General features: G+C 44.8%; 1 protein-coding gene across 1 annotated transcript in view; it reads right to left on the bottom strand.

The window, feature by feature from the left end:
• The window catches only part of LOC117521318 (partitioning defective 3 homolog), a 497,351-nt gene that overhangs the window by 205,491 nt on the left and 265,546 nt on the right, over nt 1–26,314 (bottom strand). Inside the window, exons 12-13 of the mRNA XM_034182632.1 lie at nt 24,377–24,412; nt 11,904–11,951 (exon numbers count right to left, since the gene is read on the bottom strand). Coding sequence (XP_034038523.1) covers nt 11,904–11,951; nt 24,377–24,412 — 84 coding nt within the window. The remainder of the gene's footprint in view (nt 1–11,903; nt 11,952–24,376; nt 24,413–26,314) is intronic.

Raw genomic sequence — 26,314 nt, 5'->3', positions numbered from 1 at the left:
CCCCCCTGCCCCTCCCTTTCTCCCACTTATCCTCCCCTCCGTCTCTCTGTGATGCGTCCTGCTAGAGCTCCACGCTGATAGACCATGAATATCAAACACCTGTGTGATAGACGGCGCGCTGCACGAGAGCGGAGATGAACGTGTGCGGGAGACGCTGCCACAGAGAAGGACAACAGGTTGGTACGTGATTCCACTCGTCTCTTCATCAAACGTTTGAAATTGGAATTCAAACGCTGAAGCTGCAGGAGAGATTTCTATCTGTAGCAGATCAGATCTGTGTTCAGACATCACCACCCACTGTAACCCCCAAAAACAAGAGCACCTGCCCGTTCCCATTTCACTCCAACTCGTATTTGAGGCCGACAGATGCACACCACAGTGGGACTACTGTTCAAATTCGAACAGGTCCTGTTGTAGCTGATGGTGGCCATTTGAGACTATGTTTGTGATTAAACCAGCAGCGATGTGGCGCATTTCCTGTGCGTCTCACAAACAGCTCTCTGCTCCGTGGAGAATACTCGCCAAATCGATTTCTGCCAGAATCAGACTGAACACGTCAACCTGCACACGAGAGATCGATCTGGGAAGGAGGGGCAGCACGGTGGCCAAGTGGTTAGTGCACTCGCTTCAAAGCAGAAGGTTGTCGGTTCAAGTCCACCTGTGCCTGTTCTCTGGAAAATGTGGCTGTGCCTCAGAAAGCGCATCCAGCCAAAAAATAAATGAATAAAATCGACATGTGGCTCTGTAGCTGTTCTGCTGTGGTGATCTCAAGAGAAAAAGCAACTGAACCAGGCAGGAAATCAATACAGCCCATTTTCAAAATAAAACACTTTGTGTAGACTGCAGATCATATTTTACTTCATTAAACATAATTAAAGAAAACAAACAAAAACAAAATAACCTCCTGAAACACACACACACATATATATATATATATATATATATATATATATATATATATATATATATAAAACCCCTGGCAAAACTTATGGAATCACCGGCCTCCGAGGATGTTCATTCAGTTGTTTAATTTTGTAGAAAAAAAGCAGATCACAGACATGACACAAAACTAAAGTCATTTCAAATGGCAACTTTCTGGCTTTAAGAAACACTATAAGAAATCAGGAAAAATAATTGTGGCAGTCAGTAACGGTTACTTTTTTAGACCAAGCAGAGGGAAAAAATATGGAATCACTCAATTCTGAGGAAAAAATTATGGAATCATGAAAAACAAAAGAACGCTCCAACACATCACTAGTATTCTGTTGCACCACCTCTGGCTTTTATAACAGTTTGCAGTCTCTGAGGCACGGACTTAATGAGTGACAAACAGTACTCTTCATCAATCTGGCTCCAACATTCTCTGATTGCTGTTGCCAGATCAGCTTTGCAGGTTGGAGCCTTGTCATGGACTATTTTCTTCAACTTCCACCAAAGATTTTCAATTGGATTAAGATCCGGACTATTTGCAGGCCATGACATTGACCCTATGTGTCTTTTTGCAAGGAATGTTTTCACAGTTTTTGCTCTACGGCAAGATGCATTATCATCTTGAAAAATGTTTTCATCATCCCCAAACATCCTTTCAATTGATGGGATAAGAAAAGTGTCCAAAATATCAACGTAAACTTGTGCATTTATTGATGATGTAATAACAGCCATCTCCCCAGTGCCTTTACCTGACATGCAGCCCAATATCATCAATGACTGGAAATTTACATGTTCTCTTCAGGCAGTCATCTTTATAAATCTCATTGGAACGGCACCAAACAAAAGTTCCAGCATCATCACCTTGCCCAATGCAGATTCGAGATTCATCACTGAATATGACTTTCATCCACAGTCCACGATTGCTTTTCCTTAGCCCATTGTAACCTTGTTTTTTTCTGTTTAGACGTTAATGATGGCTTTCGTTTAGCTTTTCTGTATGTAAATCCCATTTCCTGTAGGTGGTTTCTTACAGTTTGGTCACAGACGTTGACTCCAGTTTCCTCCCATTCGGTCCTCATTTGTTTTGTTGTGCATTTTTGACTTTTGAGACATACGAGGTCTGTGATAAAACTAACGTACCTCTTTATTTTTTTCAAAAACTATATGGATTTGAATCTCATGCGATTACATCAGACAACCTTGAACCCTCGTGCGCATGCGTGAGTTTTTTCACGCCTGTCAGTTACATCGTTCGCCTGTGGGGTTCAGCTGTTTTTCTGTGAAAATTGTAACGGCTGATGAGAGATTATGGACTGTTGCTGTCGCTTTAAGGACTGCCCACGGAGTGGGACGTCGCGATGCGCCCTGAGCCGCCGCTGTCTGCCTGTTTCGAGCTGAAAGCTTCCAAATTTAAGCCTCTGTTGACCCAGAGGCTTAAATTTGGAAGCTTTCAGCTCGAAACAGGCAGACAGCGGCGGTTCAGGGCGCGTTGCAATGTCCAGCTCCATGGGCAGTCCTTAAAGCGACAGCAACAGTCCATAATCTCTCATCAGCCGTTAAAATTTTCACAGAAAACCAGCTGAATTTTTCGAATGGTGTCCACTTCATTGTGCCTCACAGTCTTTGAAAAAATTTTGATCAAGCAAAGCGTCAGTCTCTCAGGAAGTTCTCAGACAAAGATATTCCAACGGGAGAGGTAGACCACTCCTCACTCAAAGCCAGCCCACAGGCGAATGACGTAACTGACAGGCGTGAAAAAACTCTCGCATGCCCATGAAGGTTCAAGCTTGTCTGATGTAATCGCACGTGATTCAAATCCAAAACGTGATTCAAATAGTTTTTGAAAAAAATAAAAAGGTCTGATACTTTTCTAACAGACCTCGTACTGCTTTAAGTTTTCTGTCTTGATGCTTTGATGTCTTCCTTGGTCTACCAGTATGTTTGCCTTTAACAACCTTCCCATGTTGTTTGTATTTGGTCCAGAGTTTAGACACAGCTGACTGTGAACAACCAACATCTTTTCCAACACTGCGTGATGATTTACTCTCTTTTAAGAGTTTGATAATCCTCTCCTTTGTTTCAATTGACATCTCTCATGTTGGAGCCATGATTCATGTCAGTCCACTTGGTGCAACAGCTCTCCAAGGTGTGATCACTCCTTTTTAGATGCAGACTAACGAGCAGATCTGATTTGATGCAGGTGTTAGTTTTGGGGATGAAAATTTAAAATTTACAGGGTGATTCCATAATTTATTCCTCAGAATTGAGTGAGTCCATATTTTTTTCCCTCTGCTTGGTCTAAAAAAGTAACCGTTACTGACTGCCACAATTATTTTTCCTGATTTCTTATAGTGTTTCTTAAAGCCAGAAAGTTGCCATTTGAAATGACTTTAGTTTTGTGTCATGTCTGTGATCTGCTTTTTTTCTACAAAATTAAACAACTAAATGAACATCCCCCGAGGCCGGTGATTCCATAATTATTGCCAGGGGTTGTATATATAAACATATATATAAAAACTGATGATGGAAGCACAAAAAAAAAAAATCAACAGCTAAACAAATGCTCCACTTCTGAAGAGCAGCAGGTGGGATGTGACACCATGTACATGACTGAGCAAAACTATGGCATACCTGTGCCACACCTACCAAAAATTAAAGAACGTCCCTGCAAAAAAGAAAAATAAATAACCCCCCCCCCAAAAAAAACGTAACTAATCATGTAAATACACTGTCAGCAATCACACCTCTGCTGACTCTACCCAAAGTGGTGGGCACAGCTAACCAAAAAGTTAGCTTCGATAACCATTAATCAGATAACTGAAAAGTTATCTTTTATGACAATGAACCGATAAATTGCTAAAAAAAAAAAAGTTATCGTTATTACAGATAACCGATAACTATTAGTATTGATTTGGACGTGGCCACATCAGATTACACTGTCGGCTTCTGATAAACCAGTTTCACTTTAAGCGCCACAGGGGCTGCTGGGTAAATTCAAGGATCACAAACACACGAAAAATGAGTAAATAAAAACATAAAACCCCAAACACTGTCATCATCTTTCAAAAACAGTAAAACACAGTATTAGAAGTCACAGTTTATCTCTGTATTAGATACACAGTCATTTACAAACTAAAAAGCTGCTGCTTTTTTCCACACGCTTTTAACCCTGCGGCTTAAACAACCGAAATACGTCCATTAATGCATTGATTGGCAGAATAAAAGACACGTAGTAAATATAAATTCTTACCCGTGAGTTTCAGTGGGATTCATATGAATAAATAATCCACATAAAGCATCCTTTTGGTTAATCCAAAACAGTATCTAAACGTGAAGAAAAGTCCCTCCCTCTGTACACACAGCTGCACCGTGAGAGCTCCTCTCCCCTACCGAGTCTTGGAGATTAAATCACAGCCACAAAAAACTAAAATAAAATATTGTTAAAGTTAGTCTGTTCTGTTTTTGTGTCGAGTGGACAAGTCACTGTAACGACCAAAGTGAACCTGAACTACACTACCCACAATGCTCCCTGCATTGAGCGGCCAATCACGTTTTGCACTTAATGATGGCGTCACCAGCAAGCGGCAGGCAGCCAGTCTGCTCAGTGGCTAGAAACACACAACAAACAGACTAAAATGTTTGATTTTAGCATTTACAAACGTTCTTGACCTTTAAACTTTACCAGAAAAGAAAATGTTATTGGACTGAAAGTTATCGGAACTAAATTTATCGGAAGATAATTGGTCCAATGATGGTTTTAAAACTTATCTGCAAAGCTAATCCAATAGCAAAAACATCAGCTTCGATAATTATCAGCTATCGGATTAGCTGAACTGCGGCCACCACTGCTCTACTCACATATGACAGTTGCTTTGTGCGAAAAAATAATTCGTGAAGATATGAAGATTTACTAGCCGATTATCAGCCGCAGAGACTGGAATGAAAACTTCATCTTCACCAACAAAACCATCACCTGCCACCTATCCCAGATTCCAGAGAAAAGTTAAGGCGTGACTAAAGCTGCCTCAAGAAGAGACAGCTACTGCTACTACTATTACTACTTGCAAAAAATGAAGAGGTAAAAAGTTCAAAGGAAAAAGAAGAGAACAAAAAATTATGGTACCAACCCTTGGGCACACTTGATGACGATGGAGCACAAAATGTCTCTCCCCTTAAGTACTACTACTACTACAACTACTACTACTAAAGTGCTCAATAGCCTATGCCTCTCGCTGTATGTCAAAGCCTTTATGTGTACATTTGGCTCAATTCCAAGGTGCTGTTTGGACAGAAGAGGGACACACACACACACACACACACACACACACACACACACACACACACACACACACACACGTCTCTTAGTATATAGAGGTAGAAATGAATGAGTGAATGGGGCAGACGTCGCTGGATTAAAAATCTCTTTTCTTCTTAATATAGCAAGACTATAGAGACTTTCAAGTCTACACTTATTTTCCCTTTCATATGGCTAGCATACTGGCATAGTATGTTCCTATGCTTTTTACACTTTTAATTCATTTGATTAGTAAACAGAGCGGGCCGCGGCCTCAACTTTACCTAAAGTCTGGGTCTTTTAGTGAAGCTTATGGCTAGCGGCTGGCGATCACCTTAGTATTTCTTCTGTTTTTCTTGTTGCTTAATGTTGACAAATTATACTGTATTTGTTGTTTTTCCGATGCCTTCTTCTTCTTTGTCTTTCGGCTGTTCCCGTTAGGGGTTGCCACAGGAGATCAATCGTTTCCATGTCACCCTGTCCTCTGTATCTGCGCTTTATATTGTAAGGCCTTGCCTTACAATATAAAGCGCCTTGGGGCAACTGTTTGTAGTGATTTGGCGCTATATAAATAAAATTGATTGATTGATTCCTCTGTCACACCAACCACCTGCATGTCCTCCTTCAACACATCCATAAACCTCCTCTTTGTCCTCCCTCTTCTCCTCCTGCCTGGTGGCTCCATCCTCAGCATCCTTATCCCTATATACCCTGGGTCCCTCCTCTGCACATGTCCAAACCATCTCAATCGCGGCTCCATCCAGAGATGGGAGTGGTGTCTGTTTCTGTTTCTTTGGCCATGTCTGTAGCATGGCCAAAGCAGAGGGTCGCCCCTTTGAGCCTGGTTTGCTTGAGGTTTCTTCCTCAAATCATCAAAGGGAGTTTTTTTTCTTACCACTGTCGCCTGTGCTTGCTCTGAGGGTTAGTAAGTTTAGACCTTACTTGTGTGAAGCACCTTGAGGCAACTTTGTTGTGATTTGGTGCAATATAAATGAAATAAATTGAAAATAAATTGAAATAGCACCAACATGAGCTGCATTTTTTTTAAGTTGTCGGTACATTCTTCGTCCAATCACTAATCTCTAATCCGGCTGGTTAGATGCCACCCAAAACGCAGCAGGGCTCCATGGTGTGGTAGATGTAGTGACACTGGGCATCTGGAACATTCTCCCAGATCTGACCCGAGTCATAAAAACCATCTGAAGCAATGAGACCAGCTGAGCGTGTTTTCGAACACCACCACCCTGATCCAGTCTGAGAGAAGGATTTTAATACAAGAAACGGGGCTCCCATGTGTCTTCTGGAAAAATGTAAGATGTAACTTCATGTGTTCTCTTGAACAAAATCCTTCTCTTTTCCACTCCAATGATCATGAGACTAACAGGATGTGGCACAGCCAGGAACTACACAATATGCACAAACCCTTCAGAGCTGCTTCCATGAGTCCACATGCTGCACAGTCACAGTTTGAAGAAAACTGGCTGTAAAAGTGATGATTCAACTCAACAATCCTTATATTTAGTCCAAATATTTATGGGCTCTAAAAATAAAAGAACTGTATATAAAATGGCTGTAATTCCTAAATAATGATGCAATAAGTTTTGTCCATACATCAGAGTTCTGTGTGTGTGTGTGTGTGTGCGCACACGCGCACGCTGCCAGGTGACAGCTTGAAACATCACTTTCATTAAGCCGAAGGCCTTGTTCTGTCACAGAACGGCCCCCTCTGACTCGTCGTGTCAACAGCGGGCCGGCACAGAAATAGAACCGAGTTCCATCTTACAGAAGTGGATCCGTTCATCACGGCAGCCGCTCTGCCGCACTAATAATAATAATAACAACAACAAAACGCCATTATGCAATTGGACGAGTGTTTACCTACAGCAAGAAAAGTCAGTGTGTGCTTACGCACCAACAGTCATGACAGATTCCACCCAATCCAAAAGGTGTCAGCCCAGAATAGGACATCAGGCCTCACATTTTGACGGCAGACGCGTAACATGAGGCACAAATGGTTTTGGAGGCGTGTCCACCTGCTGCAGGCTGCTGCAGTATTTACAGACTACAAACTCTCACCACAAACCTGAGCTGCAAACGGGTTGGATTAAACCTCAGAATTAGTCGTAGGAAAGTCATGTGCTTAACAAGAACCAATGAGAGTGGAACTTGTCTCGAGGCACAAGTCTGGGGAAGGTACAGAAACATCTATGCTGCTCTGAAGGTCTCAATGAGCACAGTGGCCTCCATCATCTGTAAATGGAAGAAGTTTGGATCCACCAGGACTCTTCCTAGAGCTGGCGCCGTCTAAACTGAGCGATCGGGGGAGAAGTGCCTTAGTCAGAGAGGTGACCAAGAACTTGATGGTCACTCTGTCAGAGCTCCAGCATTCCTCTGTGGAGAGAGGAGAACCTTCCAGAAGGACAGAAGCAATCCACCAATCCGGCCTGTATGGTAGAGTAGCCAGACGGAAGCCACTCCTTAGTAAAAGGCACATGGCAGCCCACCTGGAGTTTGACAAAAGGCACCTGAAGGACTCTCAGACCAGGGGAAACAAAATTCTCTGGTCTGATGAGACAAAGATTGAACTCTTTGGCGTCATGTTTGGAGGAAACCAGGCACCATCCCTACAGTGAAGCATGGTGGTGGCAGCATCATGCTGTGCGGATGTTTTTCAGCCGCAGGAACTGGGAGACTAGTCAGGATTGAGGGAAAGATGAATGCAGCAATGTACAGAGACATCCTGGATGAAAACCTGCTCCAGAGCGCTCTTGACCTCAGACTGGGGCGAGGGTTCATCTTTCAGCAGGACAATGGCCCTAAGCACACAGCCAAGATATCAAATAAGTGGCTTCAGAACAAATCTGTGAAAACTTTTTCATATGGTCATTATGGGGTGTTGTGGGTAGAATTTTGGGTGAAAAAATGAATTTCATCCATTTTGGAATAAGGCTGTAACATAACAAAATGTGAAGTGCCGTGAATACTTTCCGGATGCACTGTAAATATAACTGTGTACAGATCAGCTTTCTGTTCTACATCTCTTGCCTCACGTGTGAAAAATAGGTGGTGATCAGAATCTTGAGAGGGACATGGCAGTCATGACTCAAGACACGTCAAGGACATTTCTCATGTGCAGGTAGTGTGCACACTGTAAGCTGCTAGCACGGCTGACAAAGTGAGTTTTCTTTCCCCTTGGACTCGTCCAAACCAATCACAATTGGATTCTGATGTGAGTGATCACTGCAAACATTAATACCAGGTGTAAATGTTAACAGGCTAAAACTGTATCCAACAAACAAACAAAGACACTGGAAAAGAAGCGTGATAAAAGTACCCCAGTGTATACGGATGACTTGCAAAACAGTTTTGGTGAGTTCAGTATTGAAGAAGTCCAAGAACCAAGACACGGAGATGGCCTGCCTCAGAGCCAAACGCATCCACATCGAACAAAATCAAGGCTGAAGATGTCAATCTTTGCTGATGTCATGTGACGTCACACCTTTAACTGAAAGCGCCATCTTCTTTTCAATAAACACCCCTTGAGAATTCCACTGGAGCCTCAGATAAATCATGAAAAACAAGGCATTCTTTACGCAGCAGGGATGACTGCAGATGTATTTGCTTTTTATGGATAAACTGCCCATTTTCTCAGTGTTGCAAACTTGTGTTTGTAGAAATCTCTGGAGCCTTTTTATGGCTTTAATGTGATTCTTGATGAAAGATGTTGATGAAGGATGGAATGCAGAGAGGCACAAAATAAGAGCGGGGAGAAATGAGTTTGGCTGAATCGGAGGGAGGAATAAGTGATGTCTTTATTGCAGGCTTTATGTTTTGGGGGTTTTCCCGCGGTATGAATAGGCGAGCAGCGAGCCCTGACTGAAGAGCCCCGTGGGTTTGGACTCAGTCAGTTCATAAACATGAAAGCCAGCGTCTACCACAACCAGAAAATAATAGTAATAATAATACTGATGTAATAAAGACGTCACTGTTCCTGTTTATACTGTAGATAATTCTGGAGACAGTTGGGAGGTCCTCTCGTTTTATGTCCATTTATTCAGAGCGTAAATCATTTTACGTACATTTTGGCTAAAAACATTCTAAGTACTTTTTTCCCCAAACTGCACAGATTCCACTTTATCAAATGATGCTGGTGTTGAGAGCGAATGTCTGCATTATTTCAAGATAAAAAAATGTACTTTTTTAAAAGAAAGTTAAGCAACAGATTAACTTCAGTTTGTCATCACCGTGACATATTTTCAGGGTCACAAGCATACAGACACCAAGATGGATATAAGCAGAAACAGATTGATGGAACTGGACATTTAAGTCCCTCAATCATTTATTTGACAAGAATGACTTGACCTTTGTGCTTGTTTGTTTATGCAGATTTTGGATTAATGGCTTCAGGGCTGGTCCTGGCACTGATGCCGCCATTGGCAAGGCTTTACATTGAGCACCCCCACCACCCCCCAACACACACTTGCGCTTTTTATCGTTGACCTACACAGAACAGCACTAGTGTTTTCTGCCCCTGACAACCACCAAGGCCGCACCTGAATGGCTTCATCTTTGGATGACTGCCCTTCAGGTCGTGGTTGCGGTTGTGAAACGCTCCTGTAATGTGGCTGATGCCATCGTGGATATTTAGAACAAAGTTCATTTTTTCCTTGGTGTTAATTTAAGTATTTTTCTCGCTGCTTTTGGTACTATTCATCTTTTCATGACAATTCAGAATTGTTGACCTCAAAACATTCTGCTCTATCACTTTAGATTTGATCTTTCCTGCTATTAAACACAATAAGGCACCAGATCAACGGGTACGCCAATAAATACAGCCGCTGATTTCCCCCAATTAACCTTCAGTTATGGCAGGTATTCATTTAGAACATTTTAAATAATTCCATTACCTTCTGGAATCTTCCATGTAGTTTAAAGAGGTGTTCTTCATGGGGGTCCATAAATTGTTCACCCACTAAAAACCTGACCAGGCTAATAAAAACTGAAATCTATCTCAGTACAATGAACAAAGTAAACATGCAAACAGACTTAAAATAAATTTCATTTGATAAAGCGGAACGCTGCTACACCTCGCTGAGTTCACAACCGAGTTCACCTCTGATCCACAAAACTCAGGAAAGCTTGCTAACATGATCAACCCAGCACTGTTTTATGAGAGGGGTCCAGGTTTTTGTGCAGCAGTTGCAAGCGCTTTTAACTTGAAAATCCCTCAACCTTTCAGAAAGACAATGTGACATCACTGCAGCAACCAACAGCAGAAGTTTATTTTTGCTGATTTGTTGCTCAAAATCGATCACAACAGAGAAGAAAAAAAGGTCATCTGTGTTAGGAGACTGGACAGATGCTATGTTCCTGCTGAGGGTGAGTACTCCTTCAAACACTGTACATTATGGGGTAGTCTAAGCCGTTTATTGCCTTCTGACCCTACGGTCAAATTACATGCAAGCGACAACTTGCCATTCATTTTCGATTAGATTGGCCATACTGTCACGAACGAGGTGGGGCCAAAACATAGCAGAAGTTTACTTCATGCAAATGCTGAGTGACCCAACACAGCGACTGCCAATCAGGGTCAATTAGGAGCGTTACGTCATCTGGTTGTTCGAACAAAATAATCAGCTCATTTCTGTATAAATCTAATATGTTTCTCATATATTTTGTAAAAGTTATTGAGAAATAAATGCGTCTAAGAATGCTGTTTTTGTAAGCAGATAAAACCACTGCAGTGACTTACAAGACACCTTATGGATGTTAGCGTGCACGCCCCAGGAACGCCCATCAGGCAACAAAGTCAACTGCTTGTCACCGTCATTTGTAGCTAATGTGACCATAGGGTTAAAAAATCCGCTACGTGGACATGGGCCTTAAAACAGCATGTACTTATTAACCCATCGCTAATGACGACCATTCCATTGTGTATAACGGCGCAAAGCCTGATTCAATATGTAATTTGTAAGTAATTTTAGGCAACGTCATTCACAGCTAACACATGCTGTACTAAGCTGGATGCTGCGTCATGCTAGCAAGAAAACGTCCTTGCCATACGTCGCATCATATCACCAGCAGTCTTGTGCAAGAGGAGGAAAAGAAGCATGTACGTGATGTATAGTATCATGGCAAGCTGTTACAAAATTACCGCCGCCGCTGACTATACAATATCGAATTGCAGTAATTTGCCATAAGCGCGTGTGACTAATGGCGTAAACAATGGAGCCAAATGTTCATGTTATGGGCCCATTATGGAAGCATCGTGGCAGGCATGCAGAGATGGATGTCCTTGATCAGAGTGGCATTGTTGGTGGGAGGGGCAGGGATGAGGACCTACGCCGAAAATTGCATCGAACCAATGTGTCTTCAAAAAAAAAAAAAAAGAAAAGAAAAGAAGAAGAGGGAGGACAGTGGGAGACCAGAGTTAAATAGAGACACAGAGGAAAAAAAAGAGACAACGTGAAAATTGAAGTGAGAAGAGCGTTGCTGAGAGAGCAGCGGAAAAGAGCCACAACTCAGAGTGTTTTGTTTCCATGGGCCATTGGCAAAGCAATGAATTGCATAAATGTCTCCCAGTCTATTTGTGCAGCTACACAAGACGTCTCATTTGCTTCTGATGCCTTTTCTATACACAGAATAATGACCCAAGGAGGTGATGTCATGCAGCAGTTACCTCGATCAGCCAATGGGGTTTCCCAGCTGGCGCCGGCTGCCTCGGATGCTGAGGAGAGCAGTCAAGAGTAAACAGGTTAGATACAAGTAGCTCCCAAACACTGACTCACTACCGGGGACGACCTGACCGCATCGGTCTGCTGTCGGTCCAGAGGAGAACTTTCTTAAAGGAAGAGCTACAGTTTGACTGAAGGCAGATGGCAAACCTGAGCTGAGGGTACGATCTCAGTGGACCCTGACCGCTGCTGAAGAATTAAATTTGTAATAAAATGCATTTCAGTGACAAATTCTCAGTTGGTATCTCAATGAAATGGTACTTACGACATGTCACCGTATGCCGCCAGGTTGTGGGCCGTATATCACACAGACTGGCAGTGAAAATATTCGTACATCACACGAGTGCTGCTTGAATGCTATGTGGCACATGAGCAAACATCGAGCAAGACGTTCGCAGGTGCAAGGATTTTGCTGATTTGCACACATGTGCCGCATGGCACTCTCACGGATGTCAACCATCACTCGCGGCTGAAGTCAATTTCAAATCAAATCAATTTTATTTATATAGCACCAAATCACAACAAACAGTTGCCCCAAGGCGCTTTATATTGTAAGGCAAGGCCATACAATAATTACGGAAAAACCCCAACTGTCAAAACGACCCCCTGTGAGCAAGCACTTGGCGACAGTGGGAAGGAAAAACTCCCTTTTAACAGGAAGAAACCTCCAGCAGAACCAGGCTCAGGGAGGGGCAGTCTTCTGCTGGGACTGGTTGGGGCTGAGGGAGAGAGAAGTGATGGCACATTTGTGAACAAAGTGCTCAGGATGGCTGTGGGCTGGTGTTGTCCTGCTATTATGTGAAATGAGGCTGCGGAAATTCTCCCGACTGTTGCCAGGAAGGTGCAGGCGCAAGCTGTCGCAGCCCAGTGAAATCGTACCCTAACTGGAAATGCAACAGAAAAAACGTTTTCCAGTCAGAGCCACAGAAGGGTTACAACTCGGGCAGAACTGTCCTGGTGGCTTCCCTCACTCGTCTCATTCGATAGGCTCGCTTATGCTCAAAGTGTGTAATACAACCTGTGTATTTCAAATCGTGTAACCATCACTGCTCACATATTTCCATACATCCTTTACTCTGTGAAGGTTACAAATGCTCTTCTTATGGCCTCAGACAGTGGACTCATCTCTGTGCTTGTTCTGTTAGACCTCAATGCTGCTTTTGATACTGTTGACCATAAAATTTTATTAGAGATTAGAGCATGCCATAGGTATTAAAGGCACTGCGCTGCGGTGGTTTGAATCACACTCAACAAAAATATAAACGCAACACTTTTGGTTTTGCTCCCATTTTGTATGAGATGAACTCAAAGATCTAAAACTTTTTCCACATACACAATATCACCATTTCCCTCAAATATTGTTCACAAACCAGTCTAAATCTGTGATAGTGAGCACTTCTCCTTTGCTGAGATAATCCATCCCACCTCACAGGTGTGCCATACCAAGATGCTGATTAGACACCATGATTAGTGCACAGGTGTGCCTTAGACTGCCCACAATAAAAGGCCACTCTGAAAGGTGCAGTTTTGTTTTATTGGGGGGGGGATACCAGTCAGTATCTGGTGTGACCACCATTTGCCTCATGCAGTGCAACACATCTCCTTCGCATCATCCGTGAAGAGAACACCTCTCCAATGTGCCAAACGCCAGTGAATGTGAGCATTTGCCCACTCAAGTCGGTTACGACGACGAACTGGAGTCAGGTCGAGACACCGATGAGGACGCCGAGCATGCAGATGAGCTTCCCTGAGACGGTTTCTGACAGTTTGTGCAGAAATTCTTTGGTTATGCAAACCGATTATTTCAGCAGCTGTCCGAGTGGCTGGTCTCAGACGATCTTGGAGGTGAAAATGCTGGATGTGGAGGTCCTGGGCTGGTGTGGTTACACGTGGTCTGCGGTTGTGAGGCTGGTTGGATGTACTGCCAAATTCTCTGAAACGACTTTGGAGAAGGCCTATGGTAGAGAAATGAACATTCAATACACAAGCAACAGATCTGGTTGACATTCCTGCTGTCAGCATGCCAATTGCACGCGCCCTCAAATCTTGCGACATCTGTGGCATTGTGCTGTGTGATAAAACTGCACCTTTCAGAGTGGCCTTTTATTGTGGGCAGTCTAAGGCACACCTGTGCACTAATCATGGTGTCTAATCAGCATCTTGGTATGGCACACCTGTGAGGTGGGATGGATTATCTCAGCAAAGGAGAATTGCTCACTATCACAGATTTCGACTGGTTTGTGAACAATATTTGAGGGAAATGGTGATATTGTGTATGTGGAAAAAGTTTTAGATCTTTGAGTTCATCTCATACAAAATGGGAGCAAAACCAAAAGTGTTGCGTTTATATTTTTGTTGAGTATATTTATCTAATAGATTACAATTTGTTCATGTAAATGGGGAATCTTCTTCACAGACTAAGGTTAATTATGGAGTTCCACAAGATTCTGTGCTAGGACCAATTTTATTCACTTTACACATGCTTCCCTTAGGCAGTATTATTAGACGGCATTGCTTAAATTTTCATTGTTACGCAGATGATACCCAGCTTTATCTACCCATGAAGCCAGAGGACACACACCAATTAGCTAAACTGCAGGATTGTCTTACAGACATAAGGACATGGATGACCTCTAATTTCCTGCTTTTAAACTCAGATAAAACTGAAGTTATTGTACTTGGCCCCACAAATCTTAGAAACATGGTGTCTAACCAGATCCTTACTCTGGATGGCATTACCCTGACCTCTAGTAATACTGTGAGAAATCTTGGAGTCATTTTTGATCAGGATATGTCATTCAAAGCGCATATTAAACAAATATGTAAGACTGCTTTTTTGCATTTACGCAATATCTCTAAAATTAGAAAGGTCTTGTCTCAGAGTGATGCTGAAAAACTAATTCATGCATTTATTTCCTCTAGGCTGGACTATTGTAATTCATTATTATCAGGTTGTCCTAAAAGTTCCCTGAAAGCCTTCAGTTAATTCAAAATGCTGCAGCTAGAGTACTGACGGGGACTAGAAGGAGAGAGCATATCTCACCCATATTGGCCTCTCTTCATTGGCTTCCTGTTAATTCTAGAATAGAATTTAAAATTCTTCTTCTTACTTATAAGGTTTTGAATAATCAGGTCCCTTCTTATCTTAGGGACCTCATAGTACCATATCACCCCAATAGAGCGCTTCGCTCTCAGACTGCAGGCTTACTTGTAGTTCCTAGGGTTTGTAAGAGTAGAATGGGAGGCAGAGCCTTCAGCTTTCAGGCTCCTCTCCTGTGGAACCAGACACCCTCTCTACTTTTAAGATTAGGCTTAAAACTTTCCTTTTTGCTAAAGCTTATAGTTAGGGCTGGATCAGGTGATCCTGAACCATCCCTTAGTTATGCTGCTATAGACTTAGACTGCTGGGGGGTTCCCATAATGCACTGAGTGTTTCTTTCTCTTTTTGCTCTGTATGCACCACTCTGCATTTAATCATTAGTGATTGATCTCTGCTCCCCTCCACAGCATGTGTTTTTCCTGGTTCTCTCCCTCAGCCCCAACCAGTCCCAGCAGAAGACTGCCCCTCCCTGAGCCTGGTTCTGCTGGAGGTTTCTTCCTGTTAAAAGGGAGTTTTTCCTTCCCACTGTCGCCAAGTGCTTGCTCACAGGGGGTCGTTTTGACCATTGGGGTTTTTACGTAATTATTGTATGGCCTTGCCTTACAATATAAAGCGCCTTGGGGCAACTGTTTGTTGTTATTTGGCGCTATATAAATAAAATTGATTGAACTGATTGATTGATTGTGGGGTGGAAGTTCATGAAAACATCCAATAGAGGGCACTGCAGATACTCTTGTATGTTTCTGACCCTATCAAGCTGCACTGATGACGGAAGTCGTAATAATGCTTCTATGGCCAAACAAAATACTTAAAGACAAAACTGGCCAAAATATTATATTGTTAACAGCATTCATTGCTCAACTCGGGGGTTGGACTTTAGCCCACCTGGTTTATTGAAGTACTGTGCCATTTCTTCAGTATCTGTAAGCTTTCAGAAAATGGACAAAAATAATAACAAAAGGAATGCAGGGCACGAATAGAAGCCTCCGTCTGTAGTTTTTTATCCAGAGCACAAATGAGCCTTTCAATGGTTACTCAGTTTCTGAGAGCTACCCACACCAGACAAATTTATCGGACAGTTTGTATTTATTATAAAAGCCACTCAACATTCTAAAAATGTCCTAATCAGCTGTGAAAATGATATTCTGGTTTTCTCAGGACATCCCAACCGACAATAACAAACGAGATGAAACATATGGGTGTCAAAACCCGCTGTGGGTTTTGACACCCATATGTACCCAGATGACACCATAATTTTATAATTTTGAAGAAGAATCTGCAAAAGAGAAAAAAAACTTGATGAGTTTCTGCAACTGTAGATACCAAAATTGTAAAATTATTCATGTAACTTTTGACATTATAAATATTTGACACCGAGGAGTGTTTTTGTGTTCATCCTGTACTTTGACTTTGGGAAAAGTTTTGGGCTTAATCAGTATGAAAATAATTACTTTTTTTTTTTTTTTTTACTCTCAGCATCTTGTCCTCCCTGATTGTTTGGAGGATCAGTTATTGGAAAAGTGATTGATTGTCTGCTAAAAGCTGCCCTGTAAGTGGTCAGACACACACTCTGCTCACTAAGAACAAAAACCATCACGCCGTCCACATTGTTACTGCTGCTGCTTTTGCAGGCGAGATATTTAAAATGAGGCGCCTGACAGCAGATAACATCTGAAACAACATCGAATCCATTATGAGGGAATCGACATTCCGGGAACGACAGAGTCATCTGGAGGTTTGGCGTTTGGAAGTCAGTAAAGGGGGAGGGGGGAAGAAACAGGGGAAAGAATGGGAGAGATTGAGTGCAAAATAAATAAAACACTAAATATAAGCATGTTGTGCGCACAGGGTCCATAAGAATTTGGACAGTGCCTTTTTTGAGTTTTCGGTTTTGGAGTTCAAATGAAACAATCAAGAGATTCACAATAAGTGAGCTTGTGAGGAAACCTGAGATGACCTCAAATAGATACTCAGTACGTTCACAGTAAAACTCATCTGAACGGGATATTCACAGTCACCGGACAAAAGCTAAAGTCCCAATGCTTTTGCATGATTTTCCATGTAATAAACACTGCATATAACGAGAGTTACGAATGTAACTACGGTTCTATGAATTCCGGATGACCGCCAGAGGGCGGTGCTTTAGCACCTGGATGACTTAATACCAACAAGGTCACGAAGAGTCACACTCACCTCGCATCAGCAGTGGGGAGTGGAGGCAGACAACACCGCCGAAGTCACCGCAGGAGGAGCGGCCACATTCAGTCTGTAATAGCGGGCGAAGGTACAGGACGAAGCCCACGTAGCAGCAGCACAAATATCACTCAAAGGGACACCTCTCAGTGCAGCCCAGGAGGTGGACACCCCTCTGGTGGAATGGCACATAACCTTAGGAGGCTGAAGACCTCTGGACCTGTATATTTGTAAAATGGCATCCACGACCCAATGCGAGAGTCGCTGCTTTGAGACAGCACAGCCTCTTTTGTGATCACCGTAACACACAAACAGGGCATCCGTTTTCTGGATCCCGGCAGTCGCACTAATGTACTGCTTCAACATTCGGACAGGACACAGGGAACCTGAAACAGATAATCCTGGATCAGAATGCGGGACATACACAGCCAAGGAAACTGGCTGGTTAACATGAAAAGTTGAAATTCTCTTGGGTAAAAAGGACGGATTAGGCCACAGCGTAACCCCAGATCCGTCAGAATTCCATCGCAAACAGTCCCCAGCGACTGATAGGGCATGGAGCTCTCCCACCCGCTTAGCCGAAGACAGTGCAAGTAGAAAGGCAGTCTTCACTGACATCCATTTAAGATCAGCACTTTCAACTGGTTCAAAAGGGGATAAGCTTAAACCCTCCAGGACTAGAGGAAGGTCCCATGAAGGCACGCGTGCAAGCCTTGGAGGCCGCAAACGTAGAGCACCTTTCAAAAAACGACACACTAAGAGGTGTGAACCCACTGACCGGCCATCAACGTAGCTGTGCCGGGCAGAGATTGCAGCAACATAAACCTTCAAGGTAGCGACAGAAAGTCCTTTCTCCAGCAGTTCTTGTAAATATTTGAGGAGAATAGGCACAGGGCAATGCTCCGGGTCTAACTTTTGTTTCTCACACCACCGCGCAAACAGCTTCCATCTGTTGTCATACAAAGCCCTGGTAGAAGCAGCACGTGAATTAAGGCTAGTCTGAACAACAGCCTGGTCACAAGAACTTAACAAGGAGTCTGGTCCCTCAACGGCCACACATACAGTTGAAGGCGTTCTGGGTGAGGGTGCCAAATCCTCCCCTGTAGCTGTGACAACAAATCCTTCCTCTCCGGGAGAGCCCAAGGTTCTCCCTCGAGGAGTTTGTAAATCATGGGAAACCAAATCCTCCCAGGCCAGAATGGAGCAACCAGCAGTACCCTGTGGCTGCTCTGATCTATCCTGTGCAGTGTCAACATCAGCAGTGGGAAAGGAGGGAAGGCATAAAGGAGGCAATCCGGCCATGGGTGAGCCAATGCATCCTGCCCCAGCGGGCTGTCTGGGTCCAAGAGGGAGTACCATCGTGGGCAATGTGTCGAGGTGCTTGAAGCGAAAAGGTCCACTTCCGCTGCACCATATTTCTGCCAGATCATTTGGACCACAATCGGGTTCAGTCTCCACTCTCCCGGTGGTGGTTTCTGTCTGGAGAGTAAATCCGCTGCGCTGTTCTGTACACCGGGCAGATGAACTGCTCTGACACTCTGAAGGCGAGGCAACGCCCATACGAGAAGCTTCCGAGTTTCTGCCAATGAGTGATTGGACCTGGTGCCCCCCTGATGGATTATGTGATAGACTGTTGACGTGTTGTCCGACCGGACAAGAACATGTCTTCCTCTCAGGGCTGGGAGGAAATGCTTGAGAGCCAGTCGCACAGCGCGAAGCTCCAGCACATTTATGTGTTGGGAGTCTCTCCTGGGGACTCCAGACACCCCTCACCATCCTGTGATTCCACACGGCCCCCCAACCTTTGAGTGATGCATCTGTAACAACCACCTCTTGGTGAGAAGGAACAGAGCCTAGAGGGACACCCTTGCAGATGAAGTCCACGTTCCCCCAGGGTTTGAGGTGCAGAAGGCACTGGTTGGAGAGTCGTACAAGCCTGTGCTGATGCAACTTCGAGTTGAGGCCTAGGTTGTTGATCCAAATCTGTAGGGGACGTAAGAACAGAAGTCCCAAAGGTACCACTAGCGACATTGCAGTCAATTTGCCCATCAACCGGCGCAGCAAACCAAAAGGCAGCGTCACAGCCCGCTGAATGTGTGAGACGAGACGAATTACATCGTCCACTCTCTGCGGGGATGGCGATGCAGTCATAGTCAGGGAGTTGATGGAAATGGCGATGAAGGTAGTTTGTTGACTGGGAACAAGAGAACTCTTTGCAACGTTCACTGTGAGTCCTAAATGAGAGACATGGTTCAGTAGAAGAGCTGTGTCGTTGTGCGCCTGCTCCTGAGTCGGAGCGCAGACAAGCCAATCGTCTAAGTAGGGTAGGATTCTTAATCCAAGAGCTTGCAGTGGGGCTAGTGCTGCAGCCATACATCTGGTAAATGTACGAGGGGCACATGGAAATAGGCGTCTTTTAAGTCAACACTTGTGAACCAGTCTCCTGGTGTGATAGTTTGAAGGACGTCTACTGTGCGGAGCATGTGAAACTGCTGTTGTGAAAGTGTCGTGACACGGACCCACGACAGGGGGCGTAAATGAACGGACAATGGATAAGCCAAAAGTAACAATTTAATGTTGTGAATCGCACAACAACGTACAGACAATAACAATATAGTGACTGTCAATCATACACCAGGTGACGTGTGGGCAGGCTCGACGATCGAAGACACCTGGCGAGAGAAGTGCCGGATCCCACACAGCTTCCACTACCAACGGAGCTGAAGAACACCGGAGCCGCCAAGCCCTGCGCCCCAGGTGGCCGCTGCCTTCAGCAGTCAGACCCGGTACTGCTGGCAGAGAACAGAGACAGTCCTGATGAGTGTGAGGTCGCACACTCAGTAATCCCACAGTCTGTATTCAGTAAGGAGGGAGCACCTCCACCTCCAATCACACACTCGTGCAGCTCCTGTCTAACCACTTATCTGGTTGGGGTGTGAAGCGAAGCCGTCGCTGATCACACCAAACGCCAATCCCACAGATAAGGCAATCACCACAGGAAAACGGCTGCAACAGAAGTTCAGACTATTACACAAGGTTTTTGTTCAGCAGAGAAAATTACCTGATTGGTAGTTGATTTCTCGGCGGGGAGGTGGAGTTGCAGTCCGACCTTTAAGGTGGTTGTGATGATGTGGATGAGTGACAGCTGATGCTGATGACGAGTAACAGCTGTCACTCCCGGTTGCTATGACGCCCTCTCGTGCTTGAAGCCCGCACTTCAAGCAGGGCGCCATCTGGTGGTGGTGGGCCAGCAGTACCTCCTCTTCAGCGGCCCACACAACAACTGCAGCACTTTGATATAACAATTCAGACGTCGGAGATCGAGGATAGGACGAAAGCCGCCATCCTTCTTTGGAACAAGGAAATAAATTGAATAGAACCCCCTGAGCTGGTCTGATCTGTGAACTGACTCTATGGCCCCCTTCTCCAGGAGTTCCAAAATCTCCCGTTGTAGGGCAGCAGACTGCACCGAGTTGGAAACAACAATCATCCTCACCCCATTGAACTTTGGAGGACGACATCCGAAATGAATTCTGTAACCTTCGAACAAGGTTGAAATGACCCATGGGTCTTGAACTTGAGCCTCCCAGTGGCTGAGTTGATTTTGTGAAAAACGGCTGGGGGCCAAACATTGGCAGTCAGACCCGACCACCTCTGCCTCGCATCCCTGAGGACCTCTGGGCGTGATTACTGGAAGCTCTGCGAAACCGTTCAGTTCTCGGGGGTCTGCCCGTAGGCTCACGAAAGGCAGGCTGCTGGGTGAGCTGGCCCTCAACTGCAAAAACACGTGCAGCTCTGGGAGTCGGTGGAAGCCTGGATGTAGAGTGAAAAGCTGTAGCACGTCTGACTGGCTGAGGTCTGGAAGACCGGTGTAGGTCAACAAACTGTTGCTGAGATTTACTAGCCTCAACAGCACGCTCTAAAGTTTGTTGGGCCGCAGGTCCAAATACGTGGCCTGGAAGAACCGGCAGCGAACGGAGTGTGCCTCTGCAGGATTCGGAAAGGGGGGACTGCACAAGCCACACCTGACGTCTAGTGATGGTAAGGGTTGACATCAGTCTGCCAAGCTCTCTGGACATATAAGCAAAGGTTTGGAGTGAGGCATCACTAAGACTTTGCGTAGCATCATCAACCTCTGCCTCCCTCAAAGACTTTTAGAGGGCAAGGGCTAAATGGGACAGTGAGTTGCCTAGGCGACCGATGCAAGCAGCTATGTCATAGCTTTTGGTGAGGAGGTCATCAGTGACCCTACACTGAGGGCGTGGGCAGCAGGCATCCGGCCGAGCAGCATCAGCTGGAGCCACAACCAGGTTCGCAATAATGCTGTCAACGGCGGGCATACGGTTCAGACCATACTGCGCTGAATCACACATAGAGCTAAGGGCTCTGCAGTCCTGTGATAGATGGGTCAATGATTTAGGGTCCGCCCAACATCGGTGGAGCTGCTCGATATATGGTTGTGAAACTGGAACATTGAACTCAGGCTTCTGAGTGACTTTGAAAAAGGCACTTGAAGCGGTGGTTTCCGCAGGGGATTGTCGACCCCAAGCCTGGATAAAGCCAACTGACCAGCTTGCTTGACAAAGGATAGTCCAGGTTCGGTTTGCGGCATGTACTCTGCCTCGGAGGTATGAGAGCCCACTAATGAATGGCTTGGAGAAAGACTCCTCTCATCCTCATCCTCCACACAGTTTATATCACTTGTCATGTACAAGGAATCAGTTGCAGCAATAGACACGACATCGTCCTCCTGCTGAGTAACTACATTGGTCTGATCAGCCTCATTAGGGACAGCAGGAACTGTCACTCCATCCTTAGGCTGAAGATTCAGAAGCAAGGACTTAATCTGAGCAAACTCAGAAGTCAACGTTTCGACCTTTTCAGCCAAAGCATGGTCATGAGTACCCTTCTTAGCAGAAGGGGCTCCTGCATGTGGGCGTTTACGGCGCTTTGGGTCCTTCCTGGGGCTGGAGGCCAAAGTCGCACTAGATATTCCACTTTCCAATGCCGCAAGTCTAGCAGATCTCTCTGCCAGTGGCATGCTGGCACAATTAAGGCAGGCATCGCCAGTCAGGGCTTCCCTCAGGTGTCCGATCCCAAGACAGGAGGGGCAAAACATATGTCCATCATCTGGGCTCAAGGGAGCCAAACAGGTACTACAGCCATGCAACAAAGGCCCTGTCAACACTGTGGACTGCGTGCAGATGGCTAACGCAAGCCCTGATGGTTACAAATGGAAAGACAAAGCGTGAATCACACGCAGTGGAAATAGTAACACGAGGCACGGAGCGTGAAGCACTCCAGCCGCAGACTCAACACGAGGTACGGAGCTTGAAACACTCACGGTGTAAAAGCTAATACAAGGCCCGGAGCGTGAAACACTCACAGCCACAGTAATAACACGATGCACACAGCCGAAAAAACTCACAGCCCAAGTGCTAAGTCACTTAGAGCAACGATGACAACACTAGTTGCTAGCGGAGCTGTTAAACTTGCTATTCAAACTTGCTAGCAAATGGCGGCAGTGCAGACGAAGTACTTCAAGGAGTGGAAAACACTCACGGCAAGCCCAACACAGTACACTATACTGGTTCTGATACACACACTACCACGTAGTTAACGGGGTTAGCGACACAACTAAACAAATAGCCAGCTTTCATCGAAACAACACAGCTAATGTGCACAGAGGAAAATATCCAGCAGGGCAGCGGCAAGGCTAACCCTAACCCAGCCTCTGGAGGACGTGTGCAGTGCACGTAGCTCCAACCGAAGGTGGGTTGCGAGGCTACAAGCGAGAGCGGAAATCGCAGCTAAATGCGTTCTCAACCTCTAAGAATGCTAGAATGTAGAAAAGAAGCGAGCGCTGGGTGCGTCTGGTATATAAAGACAACCAGTGACGTCACCCAGGTCACATTCAATGGTGTGACTTTGTTGGTATATATTCTCGACCTCTGTGCTGCGCACATGTAGTTATCCAGGTGCTAAAGCACCGCCCTCTGGCGGTCAGGAGGAATGAAATAGAACAGATTTTCACTCACATCGGACAAAGCGACTTGTCAGCTCATAATGTATTTCCATTAAAAACACCTCACATGTACCGGACAGAGCAGTCTGGATGTGCCCAGTAACAGAGGTACGAAATGAAGTTCAGCACCAACACTCGCCGATTTGAGCAAAGATAAAAGATTCATTGACTAAGTGAGTTTAGTCAACTAAAGAAGATTAGACCGTTTTTGGAAACCGGGCCCTGGAATGCATCTGTATGCACACATATGTGAAGCGTTGCATTAATCGACAGTGTCTTCCAGTAACGTTCCTTAAACAACACAGTTCATCCACACAAATGGCAGGTTTGACCGCTCCTAAAAACGACCCGGTCGATTACGCTCCTCATGCACCAGGCAAAAAGCTCAGCGGTCACCTGCACAGTACAGTGTGAGACATCTGACAGGTTAAACACACTGCATTTATGTAGCACTTTCCCATCTATAGCAGAAGCTCAAAGCGCTTTACATTGATACACTCACACAGTGATGTCAGGATGCTGCCATGCAAGGCGCTCACTACACACCCGGAGCAACTTAGGGATTAAGGACCTTAGTGACTTTCCGGCCAGAAGGGGGTTTGAACCAAGGATCCTCTGGTGTCAAGTCCACTGCTTAAACAGTAGACTATCACCTCCACCGGTTCTTAAAACAGCTACTGGACACGTCACAGACGTTGTTTGTCACAGGTGTCAAAACATCTGTGTACGTTTTGCTTCGGCTGACTTTTTCCCCCCAGGAAGTAAAAACCAAACTCAGGCGGTTTGTTATTCACCTCACGTGCAGCACCGAGGTCGAGGCCAGACGGACGACCTCTGCTACAACCAACCCCCCAGAAAAATAAAGATCCTGATGAACACAGCTCTGAGCAAACGAATGAAGCAAAGCCTCAGCGGTTCACACTGACGGACCATCAAACAGTGATGAATTAAAACAGGTTTCGCTGACCAACACTCAAAGTGTGTTTGTCGCACACTCGAGCACACGCCGCAGACCACCGGATAATAACAGTCCATGCAAACAGTAGGAGGAGCTGGGTAGGAGGAGGCGGGGCATGGTGTGCAGGGCAGAGGGGTCTTACCAGGTCTCTGGGGTATTGCATCTGAGGCTCAGCACTCTAAAAGGACGCAGGAAGGGGACAGAAGAACAAAAGTGATCAAGAAAGTGCAGTTACAAGACAACAACAGTGAGAATGTCAACACGTGGAGTCACGGCAGTGGAGAGAAATGTGGCAAAGCAGAAACAAGTTGATTAAAAAAAAAACAAACAAACAAACAAAAAACAGGCAGACGGTGTGTGAAAGTAATTAGGAGCGGACAGATGCGGAACTGACTGGCTAGCGTGTATCCACTGTGGGTCAGAGCGCCCGCAACGCCCGCAGGGGACAGAGCAGGACAGGTCTGAGAGCAACGCATCACCACATTCACCACACTGTGAAACCGCCTCGGGACACGGATAGCAACCACCAAGGAGGACAACTGGTCCATCGCCAACTCTTCAAAGTGACCCAGCAGAACGAGGGCGCCCCCTACGTGTTGTCCAGTCGCTGTGAAACTGGGTTTCCGTGACAGATTTGAGCAAATGTTGAGTGATAACCGTCACTGTCCAGCTGTAACTCCAACAGTCCAGTTGACGGTTTGGTGAGTCCACTAAATATCGGCATATCATTGTTTATTTGTTTTTTTAATCCAATATTGGCCTAAGTTAATCTCTTCTCATGTTTTAAAAGCTCTCCGTCTCGTCCTCTCCATGTCGTGTACTTTGCATCATGTGACTCTTTCTGTAATAACCTGTGATAGTCGTCATCTCATATCAGTTTTTCAAAATATGACATTTTCAGATGATCTGGTGAAGAAGGCAGAAAAAAAATTCACTTTATGTGAGTGTAAAAACTATTTTGTGACATTTGACAGATTTTTCAAAATGCACGTGTATTTTCAATTCTCTACGTCATTTTGTGCTATTTGGCGTTCAAGGGAAACCCGCCTGCTGCTGGATTGTGCACACAGAAACAGGCCACAGCACCAAAATATCGCATCAGATGTTCTCTCACTATGCAACTGATACTCCTCCACTGAAAAGTGCATATAAAGCCGACAACACAACAAATACTGATGTTGATGCGCGCAGGATCCTCAGCGCGCCCAAAACCTAAAGCTGCATGGCCTCTGGGCTTTATTAAGATTCATGCTGTAAAAAAGAAATTTCTTTGGTGGCACTAGAATTTTATCCTTTAGCATTTAAATAAGAGATTTGTAAAATGATTCTGACAATATGATCAAAATTCACGCCATATGGAAAAAAATTTAGAATTTTGACCGCTGAAGGGGAGAAATTCAAGCCATTAGACGGGATGACCTATATTTGGCAGTGATGTCATAGATCATGTGGGGGCTTCCTCCGATATGTGTGAGGGATGCTGGGAAAGACACAGCAACAGCCAATAAGACCAAGGAAAGACAGCGTGACACTGACATTCACATGTCCTTCCTGCAGGGTTCATATTTTTATTTCGCAGGTTTTTGTTTTTAACTGCTGCATCACAGTGATTCCTAAAGTGTGGGCCATGGCCCCCTTGTGGACCATGAAAGCACTGCAGGATGCACTGAAAATAAATGAACAAATAATAATTATGTCACTGATTTTTAATTTTGCACTGAATGTTAAAATGACGCAAAACATTTGTGATCGATTTTAAAAATTAATCATAAGCAATAAAATAAAGCCAGTGGATTGATTGATTGATTGATTAATTGTGATTGAAGACAGAAGTCACCGTTCTGCTGCTGAACCCCAACACTCAGGAGAATATCTTCAGCCCAGAAGATGCTCCTTTTCCTCCAGACCTTGGGTCCCTGGGGTCTAATCCCAAACCTTTCCACCCCGCCCTCACTAGCAGACAACAACAAATCAAATAAATCCCACCCACTAACTGCTAACTATGCTGAGTCGCGCTGTAATCTACAGATGAGTATCGACCAGCACCGTAATTCGTCTAATGAAACTTCATTCTGGGCGA

This window comes from Thalassophryne amazonica, chromosome 12 (genome assembly GCF_902500255.1).
Source record: "Thalassophryne amazonica chromosome 12, fThaAma1.1, whole genome shotgun sequence".
Lineage (NCBI taxonomy): Eukaryota > Metazoa > Chordata > Actinopteri > Batrachoidiformes > Batrachoididae > Thalassophryne > Thalassophryne amazonica.
This window is presented reverse-complemented; position numbering and strand designations above follow the sequence as displayed.